This window comes from Vulpes vulpes, chromosome 1 (genome assembly GCF_048418805.1).
Source record: "Vulpes vulpes isolate BD-2025 chromosome 1, VulVul3, whole genome shotgun sequence".
NCBI lineage: Eukaryota > Metazoa > Chordata > Mammalia > Carnivora > Canidae > Vulpes > Vulpes vulpes.
This window is the reverse complement of record NC_132780.1, coordinates 67,554,232-67,575,442: the sequence shown is the minus strand read 5'-3', so window position 1 is coordinate 67,575,442 and position 21,211 is coordinate 67,554,232. Positions and strand designations below refer to the sequence as shown.

The following is a 21,211-nucleotide window of genomic DNA, read 5'->3' as shown; positions in this document are numbered from 1 at the left end:
CAGAGAAAGAGAGAGAGAGGCAGAGACATAGGCAAAGGGAGAAGCAGGCTCCATGCACCAGGAGCCCGACGTGGGATTCGATCCTGGGTCTCCAGGATCACGCCCTGGGCCAAAGGCAGGCGCTAAACCACTGCGCCACCCAGGGATCCCTGCTTTACATTTTTTTATTATCTATTTGCATCCCACAGCTTCTGCTCTTTGTCCTCCCACTCACGATCCTGCACATTCAGCTGTCCCTGCAAAGCCAGGTCTACTTGCTCATGGGAACTCACTAGGAAATTCAACTTTCAGGTGCAAGCATTCTGTTCATCTTGCAGGTGAGCTTCTACCATCGAACAGAGCTAGATTCACATTGCTATCACCAAGCTGAAACCTTGGTTACAAATTCTCTTACCTTCTATAGCTCATAGGGTTTACCCAGAAAATATTTTGTCTGTTTTCCTTTTTCTATATTTACTTTCTCTCTCAGTGACCAGCCAGCTATCGATCACCTGATACATTGCACTGCTCACTTGCTTTCATCTCGTGCTCCAACCCTGAACATCAAGGTGGAGAATCGTCCATGTTCATCCCGAGTATAAGGAAAAGCGTCTTCGGGGTCCCCCTGAGCTGTCCAGCATTGTCTGATCTGTTCTCCAAGCTCTGGAGGAGGCTTACTTAGCCTTCTGCTCTGGTCAGCCACTGCTCCGTGCTCCCCATAGTCTGATATATATTCTGATAGACACTCTGTGCTCTGCGATCTGACTTATTCTCCTGAGCCCAGGGGAGTCCATACTTGACCTTCTCATAGCTCAGGAGGATATTTTTACTTTTTCAGTTTTAAAGAATTCTCTGTAGACTCTTATAACATGTCTATAGATTTCTGACTTTTCAACCTCATGTCCTTTTTTCATTAGCTATTGACTCTTACTTTCAAAGGCAACCACATTTTTACTGGCTACACCCATGGGATTCTCTAAGCCCTCTGCTTTGTCTTTTCAGAGATAAGCCAGACCTTTCCATCAGGGTGCAATGTTTCATTTCTAGGTTTCTCATAGGGATGTTGCTGTTTCTTTCACGTTTTCTTAATATTCTAACATTTACCACCAAGTCCTCTCAAACTCAGTGGCTGTCCACATGGACCCAAGCGTAGCGCTCCCGCCAACCATCTGAAATCCTCTCCAAACACGTGTCTTCCCATCGCCTCTGTCTCTGCACTCCCTGGCAGCCTCTTTTCTTCCTCTGGCCTAATGCTGTCCTCTTTCCCTTTGTCCTTTTCCCTGTTGTTGAAAGCTTCTGGTGTCGTTTGGGTTATATGTCTTCTGTTGAATAAATCTCACAGCACTTTTCAACCAGCCCAGCAAGTAGCCAATGGGACAAACAGTTGCCCTGAAGAATTTGTTCTGGATAAAGCACATCCATTTTTCTAACATTGTCCTGCTCCTTGTCTGGAATCTGGCATTATCTCTACTAAATCTTGGATATGTGGCTCTGAGGAGTAAAAAAGTTAGTCTGAGACTCAGTCAAGAATATTCACCTAGCTCTCTCTCTCTCTCTCTTTCTCTCTCTCAATTAATTTCATCTTTTATTCTGTGGTGTGCCCTATTACTGTCTTTGGAAAAGACGCTGGGATTCAGGATGCCTCTTGAGCTCGGGTGAAGGGATGTTCCCCAGCTCCTTTCTCTGGGCACCTCCATTCAGACCCTGTCACCACAAGCTCAGCTGAGGCACACCTAGAGAACTGTGGACACTCCCACTTCCATGTGATGACAGGTCATTGCCGCCCCACATTTATGACGAGGGTAAGTCACTAACACATGATGGGATGCTCAGGCTGCATGGCTATCTGGACTTTTCAGACAGTTGTGAGATAAAGTCCTTAAGATCTTAAGAGATCTTTCGCAGTTGAAAGGTTTACTAGAACCCCCTTAACCCATTCAGAAGTCTTAGCAAAGGTTGTTTCAGATCCTTGACTTGGTCTTCATCTTGCAGCCATGCGATACTGGCAGTACTCTCTATCTGGTCTTGGCCTCAAGCTAGACAGACTGGACATGACAAATTATTTCCTAGCAAGTTCTGGAACCTGTAAATTCCCTTTAAGTTTTGCTTGGAGAACTAGCCAATTCCTTTTTGAGCTCAACTCTTGGTGTCTTACCATTTGCAGTGAAAGAGGCCAGATTATACTTTCAGTGATCTGTATAGGCACCACCTACCTAATTCCGTACACTCACCAGGTGACTTCCCTAATTTCCCAGCTACTGAAGGTAAACCGTTTTACCAAGCATTTTGTGCTAGTGAATATGGGTAGCCACATCTCCAAACTTAAAAGTTTCCCAGGCTTCCACCAGTGGTTCCAAAGCTAATCTCATATGTGTTAGGTTTTAGCTACAGTGGCACCCCACTTCTAAGTACCAATTTCTGTATCTGTTTGCTTTCACTGCATAACAAACCACCACAAAATCGTAGTGATGTGAAACAATGTTCATGGGCGTCCAAGGGAAGCTCCATTTGGCACTACAGCTCTGCGGATCAGCTGAGATGGCTCTGCTCCTTGTGCCTACCTTCTGGACCCAGAATGGAAGAATTTAACTCCCAGCAACATTCTCAAGGAACTGGCTGAAGGCCTGTCTCCCCACCAGCACATTGTCCTTCTTGTTCACATTCCACTGGCCAAAGTAGGTCACATGGCTAATCTGGGGGCATGAAAAGTGAGAAAAGAGACTCTGCCTTTTCAGGGAGAAACTAAAAAGTCACATGGTGAAAGGCACAGATACAGGGAAGGGCAAAGAGTTAGGTCAGTCAGTAATGCCAGCTGTCACAGTCTAACTCTTGGAAACAAACAATCCCAGCATCAGACTCAAAATTCAGTCTCATGACCTACACCACATCTGGATGCCACACATTTGAAACCAAACACCTATGAAATAAAAGATTTCTGCCTCCATGCCCTACAAACAAAAGACAATCACAAAAATATTCTCAATTGAAAAGTGGACCAATCAGAGAGATGCATCCAGTCATGGACCCACTGGCAGGTGTCACTGGCCCTCTTCTCTGGGTGGAGGGTATGCCTGGAAAGGCCCAGGTACTATGTCCTAGAGGTGGCTCCCACACCATTGTTCCTCTTATTGCCCTATTCTGGACTATTCTGTGCTTTTCAGCCAGCTGACTTACTATTAACACAACACTTCAGCATTGTTTTGACCAGTATTAGCATGGCATCTTTTCCCATGGTTTTGCTTCTAAACTTTATATTTAAATAAAGTGTGGTGGTTGTAGGGAACATATTAGGTCTTACTTTATTACCATGCCTGACAACCTATGCCTTTGATTTGTTTAGACCATTTACATTGACCCTAATTATTGATATGGCTGAGTTTAAATCACCATCTTGCTATTTGTTTTCCAATTATCCTATCTCTTTGATTACTTTTTCTTCTTGTTCTGCTTTCCTTCAGACTGAGTATTTCCATGGATAAAGAAGGTACGATATATATATATAACAAAGGAATATTACTCAGCCATCAGAAAGGATGAATACCTATCATTTACATCGGCATGGATGGAACTGGACGGTATTTTGCTGAGATAAGCCAAACGGAGAAAGATAATTATCATACGGTTTCACTCATATGTGGACTCCTAAGAAATAGTGAAAGGGACCATAAGGGAAGGGGGGAAACAGTGGGAAAAATCAGAGAGGGAGACAAATCATAAGAGACTCTTAATCATAAGAAACAAATTGAAGGTGACACCTGGGTAGCTCAGCCATTGAGTATTTGCCTTTGGCTCAGGGTTGATCTTGGGGTCCTGGGATCGAGTCCCACATTGGACTCCCTGCATGGAGCCTGCTTCTCCCTCTGCCTGTGTCTCTGCCTCTCTCTCTGTGTCTCTCATGAATAAATAAAAAAAATCTTAGGGGATCCGTGGGTTGCTGAGGTTTAGCGCCTGCCTTCTACCCAGGGTGTGATCCTGGAGTCCCGGGATTGAGTCCTGCATGAGGCTCCCTGCATGGAGCCTGCTTCCCTCTCTGTCTGTGTCTCTGCCTCTCAATATCTCTCTCTCTCTCTCTCTCTCTCTCTCTCTCTCTCTCCCTCTCTCTCTCTGTCTCTCATGAATAAATAAATAAAAACTTTAAAAATAATAATAAAATAAAATCTAAAAAAAAAAGAAACAACTGAGGGTTGTGGAAGATGAGGGAGTAGGGGGAAGGGGTAACTGGGTGATAGGTATTAAGAAGAGCACATGATGGGGATCCCTGGGTGGCTCAGCAGTTTAGCACTTGCCTTTGGCCCAGGGCACGATCCTAGAGTCCCGGGATCGAGTCCCACATCAGGCTCCCTGCATGGAGCCTGCTTCTGCCTCTGCTTGTGTCTCTGCTTCTCTCTCTCTCCCTGTATATCTCATAAATAAATAAATAAAATCTTTTTTAAAAAAAAGTCTTCCTCTGTGAGATTTCTGTTCATGTCTTTTGCCCATTTCATGATTGGATTGTTTGTTTCTTTGGTGTTGAGTTTCATAAGTTCTTTATAGATCTTGGAAACTAGCCCTTTATCTGATACGTCATTTGCAAATATCTTCTCCCATTCTGTAGGTTGTCTTTTAGTTTTGTTGACTGTATCCTTTGCTGTGCAAAAGCTTCTTATCTTGATGAAGTCCCAATAGTTCATTTTTGCTTTTGTTTCTTTAGCCTTCGTGGATGTATCTTGCAAGAAGTTACTGTGGCCAAGTTCACAAAGGGTGTTGCCTGTGTTCTCCTCTAGGATTTTGATGGAATCTTGTCTCACATTTAGTCTTTCATCCATTTTGAGTTTATCTTTGTATATGGTGCAAGAGAGTGGTCTAGTTTCATTCTTCTGCATGTGGATGTCCAATTTTCCCAGCACCATTTATTGAAGAGACTGTCTTTCTTCCAATGGATAGTCTTTCCTCCTTTATCGAATATTAGTTGACCATAAAGTTCAGGGTCCACTTCTGGGTTCTCTATTCTGTTCCATTGACCTATGTGTCTGTTTTTGTGCCAGTACCACACTGTCTTGATGACCACAGCTTTGTAGTACAGCCTGAAATCTGGCATTGTGATGCCCCCAGATATGGTTTTCTTTTTTAAATTCCCCTGGCTATTCGGGGTCTTTTCTGATTCCACACAAATCTTAAAATAATTTGTTCTAACTCTCTGAAGAAAGTCCATGGTATTTTGATAGGGATTGCATTAAATGTGTAAATTGCCCTGGGTAACACTGACATTTTCACAATATTAATTCTACCAATCCATGAGCATGGAATATTTTTCCATCTCTTTGTGTCTTCCTCAATTTCTTTCAGAAGTGTTCCATAGTTTTTAGGGTATAGATCCTTTACCTCTTTGGTTAGGTTTATTCCTAGGTATCTTATGCTTTTGGGTGCAATTGTAAATGGGATTGACTCCTTAATTTCTCTTTCTTCCGTCTCATTATTAGTGTATAGAAATGCCATTGATTTCTGGGCATTGATTTTGTATCCTGCCATGCTGCCAAATTGCTGTATGAGTTCTAGCAATCTTGGGGTGGAGGCTTTTGGGTTTTCTATGTAGAGTATCATGTCATTGGCAAAAAGGAAGAGTTTGACTTCTTTGCCAGTTTGAATGCCTTTAATGTCTATTTGTTGTCTGATTGCTGAGGCGAGGACTTCCAGTACTATGTTGAATAGCAGTGGTGAGAGTGGACATCCCTGTCTTGTTCCTGATCTTAGGGGAAAGGCTCCCAGTGCTTCCCCATTGAGAATGATATTTGCTGGGGGCTTTTCATAGATGGCTTTTAACATGTTGAGGAATGTTCCCTCTATCCCTACACTCTGAAGAGTTTTGATCAGGAATAGATGCTGTATTTTGTCAAATGCTTTCTCTGCATCTAAGGAGAGGATCATATGGTTTTTGGTTTTTCTCTTGCTGATATGATGAATCACATTGACATAGACATGGCCAACATGCACATGAGAAAATGCTCTGCATCACTTGCCATCAGGGAAATACAAATCAAAACCACAATGAGATACCACCTCACACCAGTGAGAATGGGGAAAATTAACAAGGCAGGAAACAACAAATGTTGGAGAGGATGTGGAGAAAGGGGAACCCTCTTGCACTGTTGGTGGGAATGTGAACTGGTACAGCCACTCTGGAAAACTGTGTGGAGGTTCCTCAAAGAGTTAAAAATAGACCTGCCCTATGACCCAGCAATTGCACTGGGAATGGGGAATTAACAAGACAGGAAACCACAAATGTTGGAGAGGATGTGGAGAAAGGGGAACCCTCTTGCACTGTTGGTGGGAATGTGAACTGGTACAGCCACTCTGGAAAACTGTGTGGAGGTTCCTCAAAGAGTTAAAAATAGACCTGCCCTATGACCCAGCAATTGCACTGTTGGGGATTTACCCCAAAGATACAGATGCAATGAAACGCCGGGACACCTGCACCCCGATGTTTATAGCAGCAATGTCCACAATAGCCAAACTGTGGAAGGAGCCTCGGTGTCCATCGAAAGATGAATGGATAAAGAAGATGTGGTTTATGTATACAATGGAATATTACTCAGCAATTAGAAACGACAAATACCCACCATTTGCTTCAACGTGGATGGAACTGGAGGGTATTATGCTGAGTGAAGTAAGTCAATCGGAGAAGGACAAACAGTGTATGTTCTCATTCATTTGGGGAATATAAATAATAGTGAAAGGGAATATAAGGGAAGGGAGAAGAAATGTGTGGGAAATATCAGAAAGGGAGACAGAACATAAAGACTCCTAACTCTGGGAAACGAACTAGGGGTGGTGGAAGGGGAGGAGGGCGGGGGGTGGGTGACTGGGTGGCGGGCACTGAGGGGGGCACTTGACGGGATGAGCACTGAGTGTTATTCTGTAAGTTGGCAAATTGAACACCAATAAAAAATAAATTATAAAAAAATAAAATAATAAATAAAAAAAGAAGGGCATGTGATGTGATGAGCACTGGGTGTTATACTATATGTTAGCAAACAGAATTTAAATAAATTTTTTAAAAACTGAATATTTTCTATAATTCCATTCTATCTCCTTTGTTGACATCTGAGCTACAACTCTGTTATTTTCATGACTCTGTTAAATAACTCTTATTTTCATCAATTTTGAATTGATGGCAATTACCTTCCTCTCATCATGGCCCTCGCTGTAGGGACAGTATCTCACCTTTGGTTAGCGTGGGCACCTTACACCACTAGAATTGCATTTCTCCCCTGACTCTAAAGCTCTTTGGTCATATATTTGCTCAAACATGTTATAAACCCACACTTCATTGTTATTATGTTTGTATAAAATTTATTTGATAAAATACTAAAGTTTTACAGACTAATGATATCATAGATTTATCATAATATGTTTTAAAACCTAAAACTATAAGTTTCATTTATAATTCCTAATTTGGAATGATTTTTTTAAAGATTTATTTATTAGTTTATTTTGGTGGGGAGGGGCAGAGAGAGAGGGAGAAGACCGACTCTGCGCTGAGCTCAGAGCCCCTTGTGGGCCTCCATCCCACGACTCTGAGATAATGACCTGAGCCAAAATCAAGAACTGGACACTTAACCAACTGAGCCATCCAGGCATCCTAGGAATTATTATTTTTTTAATAGGAAAAAGAAGACAGTCATTTAGCCTTTTCGGTTTTTTTACAAGAAAAAAAGAAGTATAAACATATTTAGATATGAGAAGAATAAGCTTTTCTTCTCAAAACTATAGCTATGGGGACTGAGGAGAAAGGATTTTAATCACAAACCACTTGTAGGTTTCTGGGTATATTGCCATAATACAAATTTGGCATAACATTATATATATTTTAAATGTGTTATCCCACACTGGAGGATTACAGTGCTCTGTAATAAAGACACTATGTTATGCCAAAAAAATAGAACTAGGAGGTTTAGATCCCTTTAACTTTATGTGAGCTTCTAGTTTTCTGGTTGGCTGTAATTTTAACCTGATTATGGATGCACCATCTTAATCTTACACAGATATCATATATTCACTTGCCCGTATTCCTGGTCAGGAATGTGTTCATTACACATTCACCTTTTAAATACATTATTTCGAAAAGTATTTTTCTTTTTTGAAGGCATAATAATCCCGACCTATCATGAATTTCCACCCAACAGATAAAATAATAAAACAATCTGGCCACATACATTGAAAGTTGCAGGGAACAATTTTCAAAGATCACCTTATATACATACAGAGCCCCAAAGACAAGGAGTTCAATTCAGACTGTATAATTCCTTTTTCTTTTTAAATTGGACTATATATTTATTGTTCATGAAAAATTTAGAGACTACCTTAATCTTAGTAGAGAAATAATTCATAGGACTTTGCCATTGCATTCTGAATTAGGATAGATGGCCTAGGATCTCAACTAGGCATTTCTTATATGCAGTAATACCTTATTCTAAGGGTTCCATAAATAAAGTTGGGCAACAATTTGTTTCATTGGCTTAGCATCTTATCTACGATGCTATAGCACATGTCACAGTTTCTACCAACTTTCCAAGACCGTTACTTCTTTCATTTTTCACAATAACCCTGTTAAGCAAGCATTTTCTTTCTCCATCTTTGCAGATAAGGAACTTGAATTTTTGGAGTGGATAATTCACACTCAAATCCAGGTCCTTTGCACCAAACTGCAGGTTCTTTGCACTACACGGCTACTGCTGCCCTACTGCCTAACCAGAAAAACACTGTTTGGTTTATTTAAATATTAATTCCCTGGATTTGAACTCTGGGTTGCCTTTAGAAACTCAAACGTGTCAAGACTGTCTATCTTCTACATGTAAAATCAGTTTCTCTAGCCAGAGTCCAAGACCCTGCAGAAAGGACTGTGTGACTCAGTCTCCCTGCAGCCCGGAGCATGGGGCAGGGCCATGTTCCCTGGCCATGCCCTCCAGGAATATGTCCTCAAGAACCCTCCACCCAGGCTCCTCTTATCCCCTCAGATCATTCCTAGAGTACTGACACTTGCAGGACTGCCAAGGGGCGGTGCCAGGGTAGACCCTAGGAGGACAAGACCCTGGGGCCAGCCTTCACAGAGCAGTGAGCTACAGAGGCGGGCAAGTTTTCCGTGACATGGACTCCCAGCGCTGTGGGATCCCAGGGAACTGTCCACCACCTCAAAGCCCAGCCCTTCTCCAGCAGCCTATGCTGGACAAGACCCACAGTGCAAACCGGGGATAGTTTCATTTCCTAGTTCCATCCGGGCAGTGTTGTTTTTTTTTTTTTTTTTCAAAAAAAAATTCTAATACACTTATCAAGAAGTCTTCTGATTTGGGATATGTCTGCAAGTGAGCAGGAATAAAACCTAGTAGTTATGACATGGAGAAAAACTTTTAAGGGGCAAATGGTTGAGGAGAACCATGTCCCACTTGTACAGCAGGTGCAAGTATTCTAAACATTCAGTCCTTTGCACTGAGTTCTAGGTTCACACTCAGTAAGGCAAATGGATAGAGTATACGGCCTCTAAGACGTCTGAGCACTGGACCGAGCCCCTGGCAATGATAATAATGAATTCACTAAGGTAACTAAAAAGTTAGCAGTGCTGACTTCTAAAACTACTTGTTCTCCTCCTTTGGGAAAGTTTCAAAGCCTTATTTCTCTTAACCTCTAACATCCATAACACCATGTGTATCCATAATTCCGCTTTACAGGCTGAGCTCCAATGGACTGGCCATCTGTAACTCTTAGCAAGCAGAGGTTCTGAAAATAAAACTGGAACTAGTAGCATCAAAATAAGGATTCAGCCACTAGATGGAGAAATTGTCCCAGTCAAGAACAAGCAGCATTCTGGTTCTCTGGTGGGAATACAAACAGGAAATACATTTATAAATTCCATCTTGTCCAAACATATAAGCTGTAACTTTTTGTCAATTCATTTTATATGCTTTTGCTTGAATTGTTTGAATTGGGTATATGTCGCATGTTAATCTTTCCTGTTCTGTGCTGTCATTACCCACGATTCAGTGTTGATTACCCAAAACTCTTAAAAATCATTTATCATTATTTGCATTTTTGTGGTAATCAGCATTGAGTAAATACATGCAGATTTCACTTCCAGTTCTGCAGCTCACTGGATAAAGCACCAAGGTTCACAGTAGATTGGTGCAAAGGCCTATGGGACAAGGTCTTTGCACCAGCTATCACAAAATCTTACCCCAAAAAAGAGGAGTCTGAATAATAACTAGACCAACCAAATTTGGATATTGCCTTTATTGTGCAGAAAATGTTTCCTGCTGATTGTCTTTGGCTACTTAAAAGAAAAATATAAACAATCATACGTTTAACAATACAAGAGATTAACTATCTATGCTCAGAACGAACATTCTAGGGGACAGAACAGGAAAATCTGCATTTCAACTACAATCTGCTGTCCTCGGCTATGATATGATGATTCACAGCGCAGCTCCAACTGTGACACCTGCCATAGGGGCCTGGAAAATACTCCAAAACAACAAGAAAGAGAATCCAGTGTGCTTTTTTTTTTTTTCTGTTCAAGGACTGGTGGAGTGTACGGATTCTGATGCGCCGAGTCATCTATGTGCTGCATAAGAAACGAACAAAAAGTTTCTGGACCCTAGCAAATAATTTTTATCGTAAATCATGGTAAGTTTGATGAACTGCATTGCTTCTAGGCCGAATTCACCTGCACAGGAAGCATCCCCAGTGCTGCCGCTGCTGCTGCTGCTGCTGATGATGATGTTGATGATGGTGTGCACAGCACTCTCGAGGAACAGCAGAACAGGTGTCCCTCGTCTTATTTTAAAGGGAGGGTGACAAGGCCTATTTCCTTCCCTTGACCCGTGAGCTGCCACTCTGTACCTGGGAGGTCAATCAAATCCACACTCGTGGCCACTGAGCCAGACACCCAGAAGTCCTGCGTCTTGGACAACACAGGCCTCGGCTACATGGAAGGCGGTGACACAGGCGTCCACGAGGCGATGAGGCGGGCTTGGGCCGAGGCGTCATACTGGCTGTCGGGAACGTCTGTGGCCGTGGGGGCCCCCTCGTACAGTGGGGATCCGGAGGCTGAGGGAGCCGGGACCGCGTGGCCGAGAGGTGCCCCGTGCGCAGAGGAGCCCCGGAAGAACTGCGCTCCCAGCCCGTTGGACATCCCGGCCGGCTGCGCTCCCGGCGTGATGGTGCCATTGCTCACGGACCACAGGCTGGGGTATTGGCTGAAAGGGAACAAAACCGGAGACACTCAGGCCATCAATGACCTGGAGAGGGGCTCGAAACCCAAACACCGAGGCATCCTCCTGCTGCTCGCTGCCCTAGAGGGCGTCTTCCAGACAGGCCCTTTGCTCTGCTACTAAGGCACCTTCTCCGTGCCTAGAAGTCACTGTCCTGTCCATCAGCAGGAAACTGAATGATGGGACACTGACTGCAAAGGTTGTGCACATATACACAGCTCCTGCCAGAGCCCCAGCAGCTCTTTCTGCCAGCGACTCCAGGCTCCACGTTTGGAATCCCAAATCCTTAGATACCCTGAGTCGGATGTTTCCCAGGACACGTTTAGGTGTGTGTTAATTAGCATGTCCCACCCGGCTGCTGGGGTTCTTGCCTTGGAAACAGCACCCTCCGGGAACACTAAGGTATGAAAGGTGCTCAAAGGACGCCTATGTGGCTCAGTGGTTAAGTGTCTGCCTTTGGCTCAGGTCGTGATCCCGGGGTCCTGGGATCCAGTCCCGTATTGGGCTCCCTGCAGGGAGCCTGCTTCTCCCTCTGCCTATGTCTCTGCCTCTCTCTGTGTGAGAATAAACACAGAGAATAAACTAATGAATGTTTGTTTCATTCATGAGAGAGAGAGAGACAGAGGCAGAGATACAGGCAGAGGGAGAAGCAGGCTCCATGCAGGGAGCCTGACGTGGGACTTGATCCCGGGTCTCTAGGATCACACCCTGGGCTGAAGGCAGGTGCTAAAACACTCATGAATGGTGAGTTCATGAAAAAACAAATAAAATCTGAAATAAAATCTAAGAAAGAAAGAAAAAGAAAGAAAGAAAGAAAGAAAGAAAGAAAGAAAGAAAGAAAGAAGAAAGAAAGAACAAAAAGAAAGAAAAAGATGCTCAAAATAGAAATAGGCCTGGTCCTCTGCGCTCCGTCCTGTGCATGACAGCTCGATGCAGTGCAGAAGAGCGGCCAGAGCTAGACCCCGACACAGAGCCCAGTGCTGCCCTTTACTGGCTGGGTCGGGGTACCCTGACCTGCCCCAGTTTTGGGCCTGTTTCCCAAGGAAGCAGGCAAGGGATATTAGGTCCTTCGAGCAACACAGATTAAACAGCATCCAACCATGCCAAAATTGCTTTGAGAAAATGACTTTCTATAAACGAATGTCATGTCTTTCCCTTATTCCATATTGTGCTGTATTGTTCACCAAGCCCTGTCTTGTATTTCAGATGTATCTGACCTCGAAAACAAGCCTAAGCTGAATGAAATAGTTTATTGTCCCCATTTTGCACAGAGAAAAAAACAGCTCTGAGATGCCTGTTCCAAAGGCGACCGCCATGGGGCTATGGGGTCTCCACCACCAGCAGTTTGCAACCTGCAATTTAGTCCATTTATGTACAGATTTCTAAGGCACCTTCCGGCCCTTGATTGGTCAGCTGCTTTGTGCATTGTTTGCTTTATTTTTTTAAAGTAGACAATTAGATTCTGTTATAAAGTAATTGTCTCCTAGATAAAAGAATTAAGATCTCAGGCATATTTTGGTGTTCTATATACAATAAATTTCAATGCTCTCATAGTCAAGATAACTTGTCTACAGACTCCCTCTGCTGCGAGCCAACAACTTGCTAAATGATTTAGTATCTCTGAGCTTATTTCCTCAGTAAAACATGAGAGATGACTTTCAGCTTTGTCTTAGTTTTTTATAAAATCCTATGAAAAATCACATTTACCAATCAGCTAGATTTTTAAGCCAATCTCCCTATATATTGTTTTCAAGCTAATAATAAAATATTCCTTGTTCTTTACTAGTTACCAGCATATATGTGAAGGACTTTGATCCTGTATCCACAAAAAATGCCAACACATTTTTCCCTCAATTTAACAGCTCTTGGGCAGCCTGGGTGGCTCAGTGGTTTAGCACCTGCCTTCAGCCCAGGGTGTGATCCTAGAGACCCGGGATCAAGTCCCACATGGAGCCTACTTCTCCCTCTGCCTGTATCTCTGCCTCTCTCTCTCTCTCTCTCTCTCTCTCTCTCTTTCTCTGTGTGTGTATATATATTTATATATTCATATATCATGAATAAATACATAAAATATATTTTAATTTAACAGCTCTTGTGAAAAAATGGTTCTAGAAACATTTCTTCAAATTTCACCTGCTGTCCCCAGCAACTCTGTAAAGACAAGCTGAGGATGGGGTTATACAGCATCTTTTTTCTTGTAGAAATGAGGCTCAGCAAGTTTAAGAGACTTGTCCTATACAGGAACTAGTAAGTGCCAGAGCCAAGATGGGGATCCTGGCTTCTCACTGTCACAACCCAGCCTCATCCATGCCACCCCGAGGGGGCCACTGGTCCTCCCAAAAGACAGACTAGAACAGTAACACACCATAATCCTGTAACCTGGGATCCCCGGGTTAGCGGTAGAACTACAGTAACAGCCCAGCCACCCACACGTGAAGAGCAGAATAAAAGCCAATGGATGGAAATGGCATGAGTCACCCTCACAGTCCCAAGAGAGCATGCATCGTGTCCAGACATACGTTACCTAGAGCCGGTGGGTGGGCCGGCACTGTGGCTCATGGGGAGCATGCTGGTGTGGGCAGGCGTCCCAAGGCTGGGCCAACTGTCATGGGATTGGAGCATGGACAAACATGCAGATGGATTGTCAGAATAGGCTATGGGGTATAAGAAAGAGTCATTAGTGGGGGGTCTTCCAAGAATAACAGAATGCAGTGAAATATTAGCATCCACTGGCACTATCCAACACTGGCACTACCCAACAAAATGGGTATGGAATATGAAACAGAAGACTATCCAGGGTGCCTATCCAGACTATCCATAGCTATCTTGGCTCAGGTCATGATCTCAGCATCCTAGGATTGAGCCTCTTGTAGGGCTCCCTGCTCAGCATGGAGTCTGCTTCTCCCTCTACCCCTCCCCCCCTCACTTGTACTCTCTCTCTCAAATGAATAAATTAAAAAAATCTTTAAAAAAAAAAAGACTATTCACTATTTAATTGGTCACCAAAGGCAAATATTTATATATTTTGAAAATATATTCCAGTAAACCCAAGCTTTTTCTTTATCTTCAGATCAATAGATGCTCTGTAAAAATGGTATCCTATAATCACTTGATTGGGGATTAATTATCTTTAAAAATAAAAATAAATACAACTTTAACCTGCCTTTTCCCAAAATATTATTTCATAAGAGATGAAAGACTTCAGAAATCACTCCAGGCAAAACTAAAATATGAGCCTCTGAGTCTAGCCACTGGTTGACCAAGACCCAATAACTATGTCTTTACCAAATAAGCTCCTTTCATTTCAAATCAGCTTTAACTGCTTAATTGTTTTATGGTGTTCATTAGCTATGTTCCTCCTTTTAAAGCCAGACAAAATTAAGTCTGGGCACAGGTGGTGTCAGAGGAAGTTAGGTAAAGGGATCTTAATGGTCTAGCCCTGGGTCGGCAGTCTGTAAGCTCCCGTTAGGATCACTGGGGAGCCTGCCGACACAGTACGCCAGGGCCAGCTTCCAGGTGAGGCTGCTGCTGTTCCAGGCACCACACCTGGAGCAGCATAGTTAGTGGATCCTGGGAGAATCGCTGGAAATCATGTGTGGGTCTAGGTAAGCCAGTAATCCTTCTACCTGACTGACTCAACATCATCGCTTTAGAGAAGTTCATAAAATATCCAAACCTGGGCCCCTAGAGATAGACCCACGATTCTGGAGAGAAAAAGCTCCAGGAGTAACTGAGTACATTGAGCCCACCAGCCCGCTGTCTGGACGTCTTGCTGGCTGAGCCAGCAGCAATAGCATGGGCATGAAGAAAGGACTGGCTTGGGTGTGTGCTCCTCCCCTGATATCTGGAATCCATCCTACAGATGCCGTTCCACCAGGGGTCTTCCATCCATCCCCAAACCCCAGGCCTACTTGGACTTAGAACTTACTTGGAGAATTATTCCGATGTGCGTAAGGGCTGGGATAGGGGGATGGACGATGGTTCCTCAGGGCGGGGTACCTTTCACAGCCGTGTGTGGAGGGAAGTGAGAGGGGGCCTCCGAACTGAGGGTGGGGGGTGGCAGGTGGACACAGGGTGCTGGTTCCAGGGATGAGCCAACCCCCTGCTGTGAGAAAAGAATGCTGAGTAACTGGCGTTTCATTACCTCCATTATCTAAAGGGCAGGAGGGCTGAGACCAGGAATCGTGTGTCTCTTTCTGAGGGTCCCTGATGAAGTGAGGACTCGTGGTGTCTTACACCGAGTCCCCAGTCCAAGTCTTAAGGCATCTGGGCATCAACTCCCCATGAGAGGCCACAGGGCACCTGAGAAGAAGTGGGGGCCCCCAGCCTCAGCCAACACCTGCTGCTTCTTCAAACCCCCCAGAATCTTCCCAGGCCCATCAGCTTCCAAGCCCTAACTGCTGGGCAAGAAAACACATAGATAGATGAAATTCAGAGCCACAGGCGCTCGAGACCCACGGGGCAAGTCATGCATGGGGTGTCCCCGCCGTGCGTTCACCTGCTCCTGCCACCACAGCCCAAGGAGCGAGTCCTTGCTGGAAGTGTAACAGTTCCCGCCCGCTCTTCTTCTGTTTTAGGCTCACATTCTCCCCACGTGCACATCAGTCAGAAAATCACTCTGACACTACCCTGCGCGCCTCTCACACTCCCATCTCTTCTCCATCCACTGCTCTGAAGTTTGTTGTTGTTTTTAATTCAGAAAAGCAACCTCTACGAGGACAACTACTCTGGCTATAGTTTCCAAACTACTAACAACGCTTCAGACAGTATGTGGATGAGGGAAAGGTCTGGGTATGCCCACAAAGCCTGCCCACCCCACCCCCATCACTTGCCCAAGTGAGCCCAGCCCAGGAGCCACTTGGGAGAGCTGTTTGTTCAATTAGCCCAGAAGATGATCAACGAAGAAATAGAAGAGAAAACGAGTGTCAGCAGAATGTGCCACGCTGGTCCCCGCAGCCTCAGAAAGTGGCAGCAAGCGCTAACTTTTCTCTCCCAACCATGTCAGTTAAATTCCAAGCCCCTTCCCTGCATAGAGAGGAGAGCTACACAAAACTTTGCCTCCTAAGAGAGGCTACTCCTACTCCATAGACCTGCGCCACTTTGTTCTGGCTCATTGGACTCCGACAGGAAGCTGGAATTAGTGCACTTTCCCCATCCTACAAGCCAGGATGCCCACCACACCAGCCTGAGTTGCTGGGCCACTTCCAGAACCACAATGGGCTGAGGGGAGAACCACATCTGCACATACGCATCCTTCCACAGGTGGTCCTTCAGTCTGCCATCGTTGACAAAGACAGACACCATCTCCAAGTGGCTATCCCCAGCTGGTTTCTCCACTTGCCCAACAGAGCAGAGTCTAACCTCCCACCAGGATCTCAACAATCCCACCCAGACACTGTAGAGCTGCCTCAGAGCCAAACAAAAGAGCCCCCCCTCCCCGGGGAAATTCTCCCCTGACTTCCCTGCCAAGAGTCCCAAGTGCCCCATGAGCATCCCCAACCCCCAGGTAGAGCAGAGGCTGAAGGCCAGTAATGACATTGCTCCAACATCACGGGCCCATGTGCCTCATACACATGGGTGGTCTTGCTCCCCAGCCACACTCAGAAACCCACTGTCAGCCACATCCCCAGCCCTGGCTCTCAGAAGCCTAGTCCCCGAAGCCAGGGACGCGGGGACAGAGTGCAACAAACCGTACATTGGGAGTACCCAGATTGCTGGCTGTCTCCAGGCTCTTCCATCATATCTTTGTGATCACTTCTGTCAAAAAAGTGTATTGAGGTGTCAAAAGAGGAGAACATTCAGAAAACAGTATTTGCAGCAACATTTCCTCTTTCTGCATATGTCTTTGCCCAAAGAGTAGAGTTAGAATTCTCTCACCTTTCCTTTGCATCAAGGAAAGCTTTTGCAAATGGATTGTATTTAATTTTAAGAGCCGTGATCTGAAAAACAAGAAATCACATTTACTGGGGCATTGTCCATCAACCAGAGGATTATAATTTCATCCCGAGAAATTGAGAAACATCAGCACCCCCCTTTAAATATTCAAACATAAGCAGACTTCTTTCCAGGTCTATTTTTCTATTTGGGTCTGAGATGGCTGAGTCATTGTAATATTTCACAAAGAATAGTACATTTATGGAAGTTTTTAAATGCTGCTTTTCAGAGTGGAACTCACAGTGACTTGAACCAGCTGCTGACAACAGCCTGTCTGCACACACAAAATAAACATCACTCAAAACATAACCTGGATCCGCTTAGGAAATGGTGATTTGCTCCTTCCAGTTGGTGCTCAACACTGACAACCAGCTAATCACAAAATGTCTGTACTTTGGGGTCAGACTTAGAGATTTACAGGCACTGAAGGGTATTTTGTATCTAGCTGACCCTTCATATTGAACAGCTTTGGAAGGTTGCCCCCCCCTTCAGAAAGATTTGCAAAGATTTCCTCTTTCACTTATTTTGTTCTCAAGAAATTCTCATAGTACTTAACCTAAATATTTTGTTATTTTCACTTGGAGCATTTAGTAGTTAGTTCTAGTTTAAGACACTTTTACGGAGCATTAAAGGAAAAATGCTTGAACAAGCACTATTTTTAAACTTTACTCCCCTCTGTCCCGATTTTTATGGTTGTAGTAGATTATTTGAAAAGGCATAACTTATCAATCTAAGGAATAGCAACACATAGGATGTCCGCATTCTTTGTGACCTCCAAGAGAACATCTCCCAGATGCCCACCCTGCCGCTCACCTCCTCGTTCTGATAAGCAGTCACTGCTATGAACTGGGTCTCTGGGAAGCAGTGGCTGGTGATCATGCGCTGTGCGCCCCCAACTCTCACTATGTGGATCCGAGGCTCATACTTGTGTAAGGAGTTCAGCATGATCTGAGAGAGGCACACAAACGAGACCTTCAGATAACAAAACATCCATTTGTCCTGCTATTGCAGAGAAAAATACATCCAAGGTGCAGAAAATAGTGTAGCTCACGAGAAAGTGTCTTGTTGAGACTGGTGGGTTTCCCATCAGGTGCCGCTTCCCACGACTGGTTTAAGAAAAGGAATGTGAGATGCTACACACCATTAAAGGCAATGAATGCCCATCGTGAAATCCTTTGACCTGGTATAATAATGTTGTACTGCTTCCAGGATGGTTATAGACACTTTTAAAAGCCTGAGCTTGTTGGCGCCTTGCTCGAACATGGGGTCTCCCAGTAAAAACCCCCCAGTAAAGACACTCTTAGAAGAGGACAAATTTACAAGGCTGTTCAGACCAGGCAGTGAACACGATGGCACATATTTAGCATGAAAGCGATTCTTTAGGATCGAGGCTGATATTTTCTCTAACTCTAGGGAAGCTAAAGGCTTGAATGCAAAAGTTTGCCCAAAGTCTGAGACCTGCTGAGTCTCCAAAGGTGAAGCTCTGCACCCTTCCTGGGGCTCCGGACCTTGGTGTCACCGTCATCAGTTGACTATAAACAACACCGAAGGCTTCACTGAGGAAGTCTGTGGCAGTTTCTCCGGGACAGATGTCACCTCCCACCCCTCTGAACGAGCAGCCCCACCGCCCCAGAGGGCAGCTGCACACCTACCTGACCCCCTCCGTTGAGCTTGTTGGTGAGCTTGACTTTGCTAAAGGAGACGGGCGCCTTCATCCAGTGGGCTCCGAAGTTGGGTGAGTCCGGGTGGATGTAGACGCAGCTGGGCGCCTGGGGCTCGGGCTTGCCCCCTGGGACCCACTCTCCGTTCACGTACTTCCAGCGGTGGTTGTCGGCCGCCACGAAGTCCAGCAAGAACGAGTACATGGCGTTGGGGTCCAGGCCGGACACGTTCACCTTCAGGACGGGGAACATCCTCCTGCAAGGGAAGGGGGTGCAGCAGGGGGACCCCGGATCTGAGTCCTTACACCCAAGGCACAGAGCCTGGGACACAAGCATGTCATTTTGGGGCAAAGAGGAGCCCTCCAGCCTCCCCTTCCCAGGACTCTTCCCACCAAGTCTCCACAGTCTCCCACGGCCTCCTCCTCCGGTTTCGGCTAGGGAAGGCGTGGGTCCCTGAGACTTCTCCCAAACTTGAGCACAGAAAACCCAGAGAGTGACGATCAGGGGACACGGGGCTCCGTTCCCAGCCGAGCAGAAAGGAGCAAGAAGACCCCCGCTGGGAGAACTCCGTGGGACCGCGGGAGACTTTCCTCCAGGCTCCCCCAGAGCGCTGGGCACAAGTCGAGCTCCGGGCGCGCCTACCTGCCGTTCTTGGTCACCTGGGCGCGCCTACCTGCCGTTCTTGGTCACGATCATCTCGTTGGTGAGCTCCTTGAAGCGCAGCCACAGCTCGCTGTCCTCCAGGCCCACGCGCAGCTCGCGCTCCGTGGGGTCGCCCTTCTCGCTGCCCGCCTGCAGCTCGCTCTCCACGGCGCTCAGCAGGTGGTCCACTCGGTACTGCAGGCTCTTCCCCGCGCTCTCGGCGCCGGGGGAGCTCATCCTCCCGCCCGCCCCCTCCCCACCGCCCCCCGGAGCCCCGACTCGCTACCGCAGAGCCACCTTCACCCCCGTCTGACGGCGCGGGGCCCCCAGCACTGGCCGCAGAGGGGGGCGCGGACGGCGATCTGGGGGGGAGGGGGCGGGGAGAGGGGTGGGGGGAGAGGTTATTCCACTTGAACTCCCGCGAGGCACGGCTGGAGTAGGTCTCTGGGGAGAGAAACCGCGTCCCCTCCCATAAATAGAGCGGCGGCGGCCACGGAGGGGGCCGGCGGATTGGGCCGCGCGCCCTTTGAAGTGCGGGGCCAGCTGCCCATTGGCCGCGCGCGGCCACTTCAGACCCGGCCGGCGGGCTGGGGCGCCCGGGGGCCCACAATGGGCTCCCGCGCCTGTTTCATGCAAATCCCGGGCCGGGCCCGGCGCGCCCCGGCCCAGCCCCGACACCTCCGCCCTCCCCCAAATGTTTGCACCTCCATCAAAGCGGCGGGGCGGGCCGCGGGCGCGGGGGGTGGAGGAGCCGGGCGCCCGAGCTCGCCCCGGCCCGCGCGTCCCCGAGGGGCTGCCCGGCTCTGCTCGCGGGCCGCCCCGGACCGCACCGCGGGCTCACCTGCGCCCGGCCGGAGCCCCCACCGCGCACCCACCCGCGGAAGGGCGCCCTGTCGGCCTCGCGGGGTCGCCAGGTCCGGTCCTCCGCAGGCTGGGCGCTCCCCCAGCGGAGTCCCGTCCCGCCGCGTCCCGGGGCGCGCGGCGCTGCAGGTGACTGCGGACGGCCAGGCCCGTGGCCCAGCCCACCCCGGCGCCCCCGGTTCCCGCGCCTCCGCGGGTGTGGGAGGGGGTGCCCCGCGCCCGGAGTCTCTGCGGGAGGCTGGGCTCCGCGCCCACAGAGGAAATACTCAGAAAGCCACCTCGGAACGAGCCCTTTTGGGAACCTTTCCTGCTTCCTATGTAAAAGCAGGAGTTGGATGGCGAGTTTGCGCGTGCACTCAGTGTGACCCGGGCGTTCGCGTGGCTTCTGTGGGCCGGACTCTGCTTCGGTGGAAGGTGGGAGCGGGGAGTGGCTGGCCAGGTGCTCCCCGGAGAGCGGCTTGGGGTGCGCCTCCCGCCGGGCCCCGGCCCAGCCGCGCCCGGCAGTGTGGGGAGCCGGGTGGTTTATTACCTTTCGGTGAGAACCTCCGCGGGGAGAGCCAAGGAAAGGTGACAATGAGCAGGAAATAGTTCAATAAGGTCTCTTTAAACAATAACATTCCTCCTCAAACGGGAGCCCAGGAAGAGAGGAGGAAGCAGGAGCTCCCGGCGCTGGCTGTGCGCCTCTGAACCCCTCGCCCCACTCTAACCCAGCGCGGTTCCAGGCTGTTTCCAGGTCCCCTTCGCGGGGATCCCCCCTCACACACACACACACGCCCTGTAGGAACAGTCGGCCCCTCGGGTGGAGCGCTCGGTTCAGAGCACCCCTGCGCCCCAGCTACGGGGCTCTCCCCGCAGGGCTGCAGTGTGCGCCCCGGGAACCCCTGTCCTGCGCGC

General features: G+C 47.3%; 1 protein-coding gene across 1 annotated transcript; it reads right to left on the bottom strand.

The window, feature by feature from the left end:
• Positions 1 to 10,503: 10,503 nt before the first annotated feature.
• On the bottom strand, positions 10,504 to 19,785 carry TBXT (T-box transcription factor T). Its single transcript, XM_072739041.1, has 8 exons — positions 19,488 to 19,785; positions 18,806 to 19,070; positions 17,967 to 18,101; positions 17,097 to 17,158; positions 16,915 to 16,976; positions 15,148 to 15,324; positions 13,744 to 13,873; positions 10,504 to 11,204 (listed from the first exon to the last, which is right to left on the bottom strand). The coding sequence occupies exons 1-8, from the start codon at positions 19,691 to 19,693 to the stop codon at positions 10,931 to 10,933; spliced, it is 1,311 nt and encodes a 436-aa protein (XP_072595142.1). The 5' UTR covers positions 19,694 to 19,785; the 3' UTR covers positions 10,504 to 10,930.
• Between the last annotated feature and the right edge of the window lie 1,426 nt (positions 19,786 to 21,211).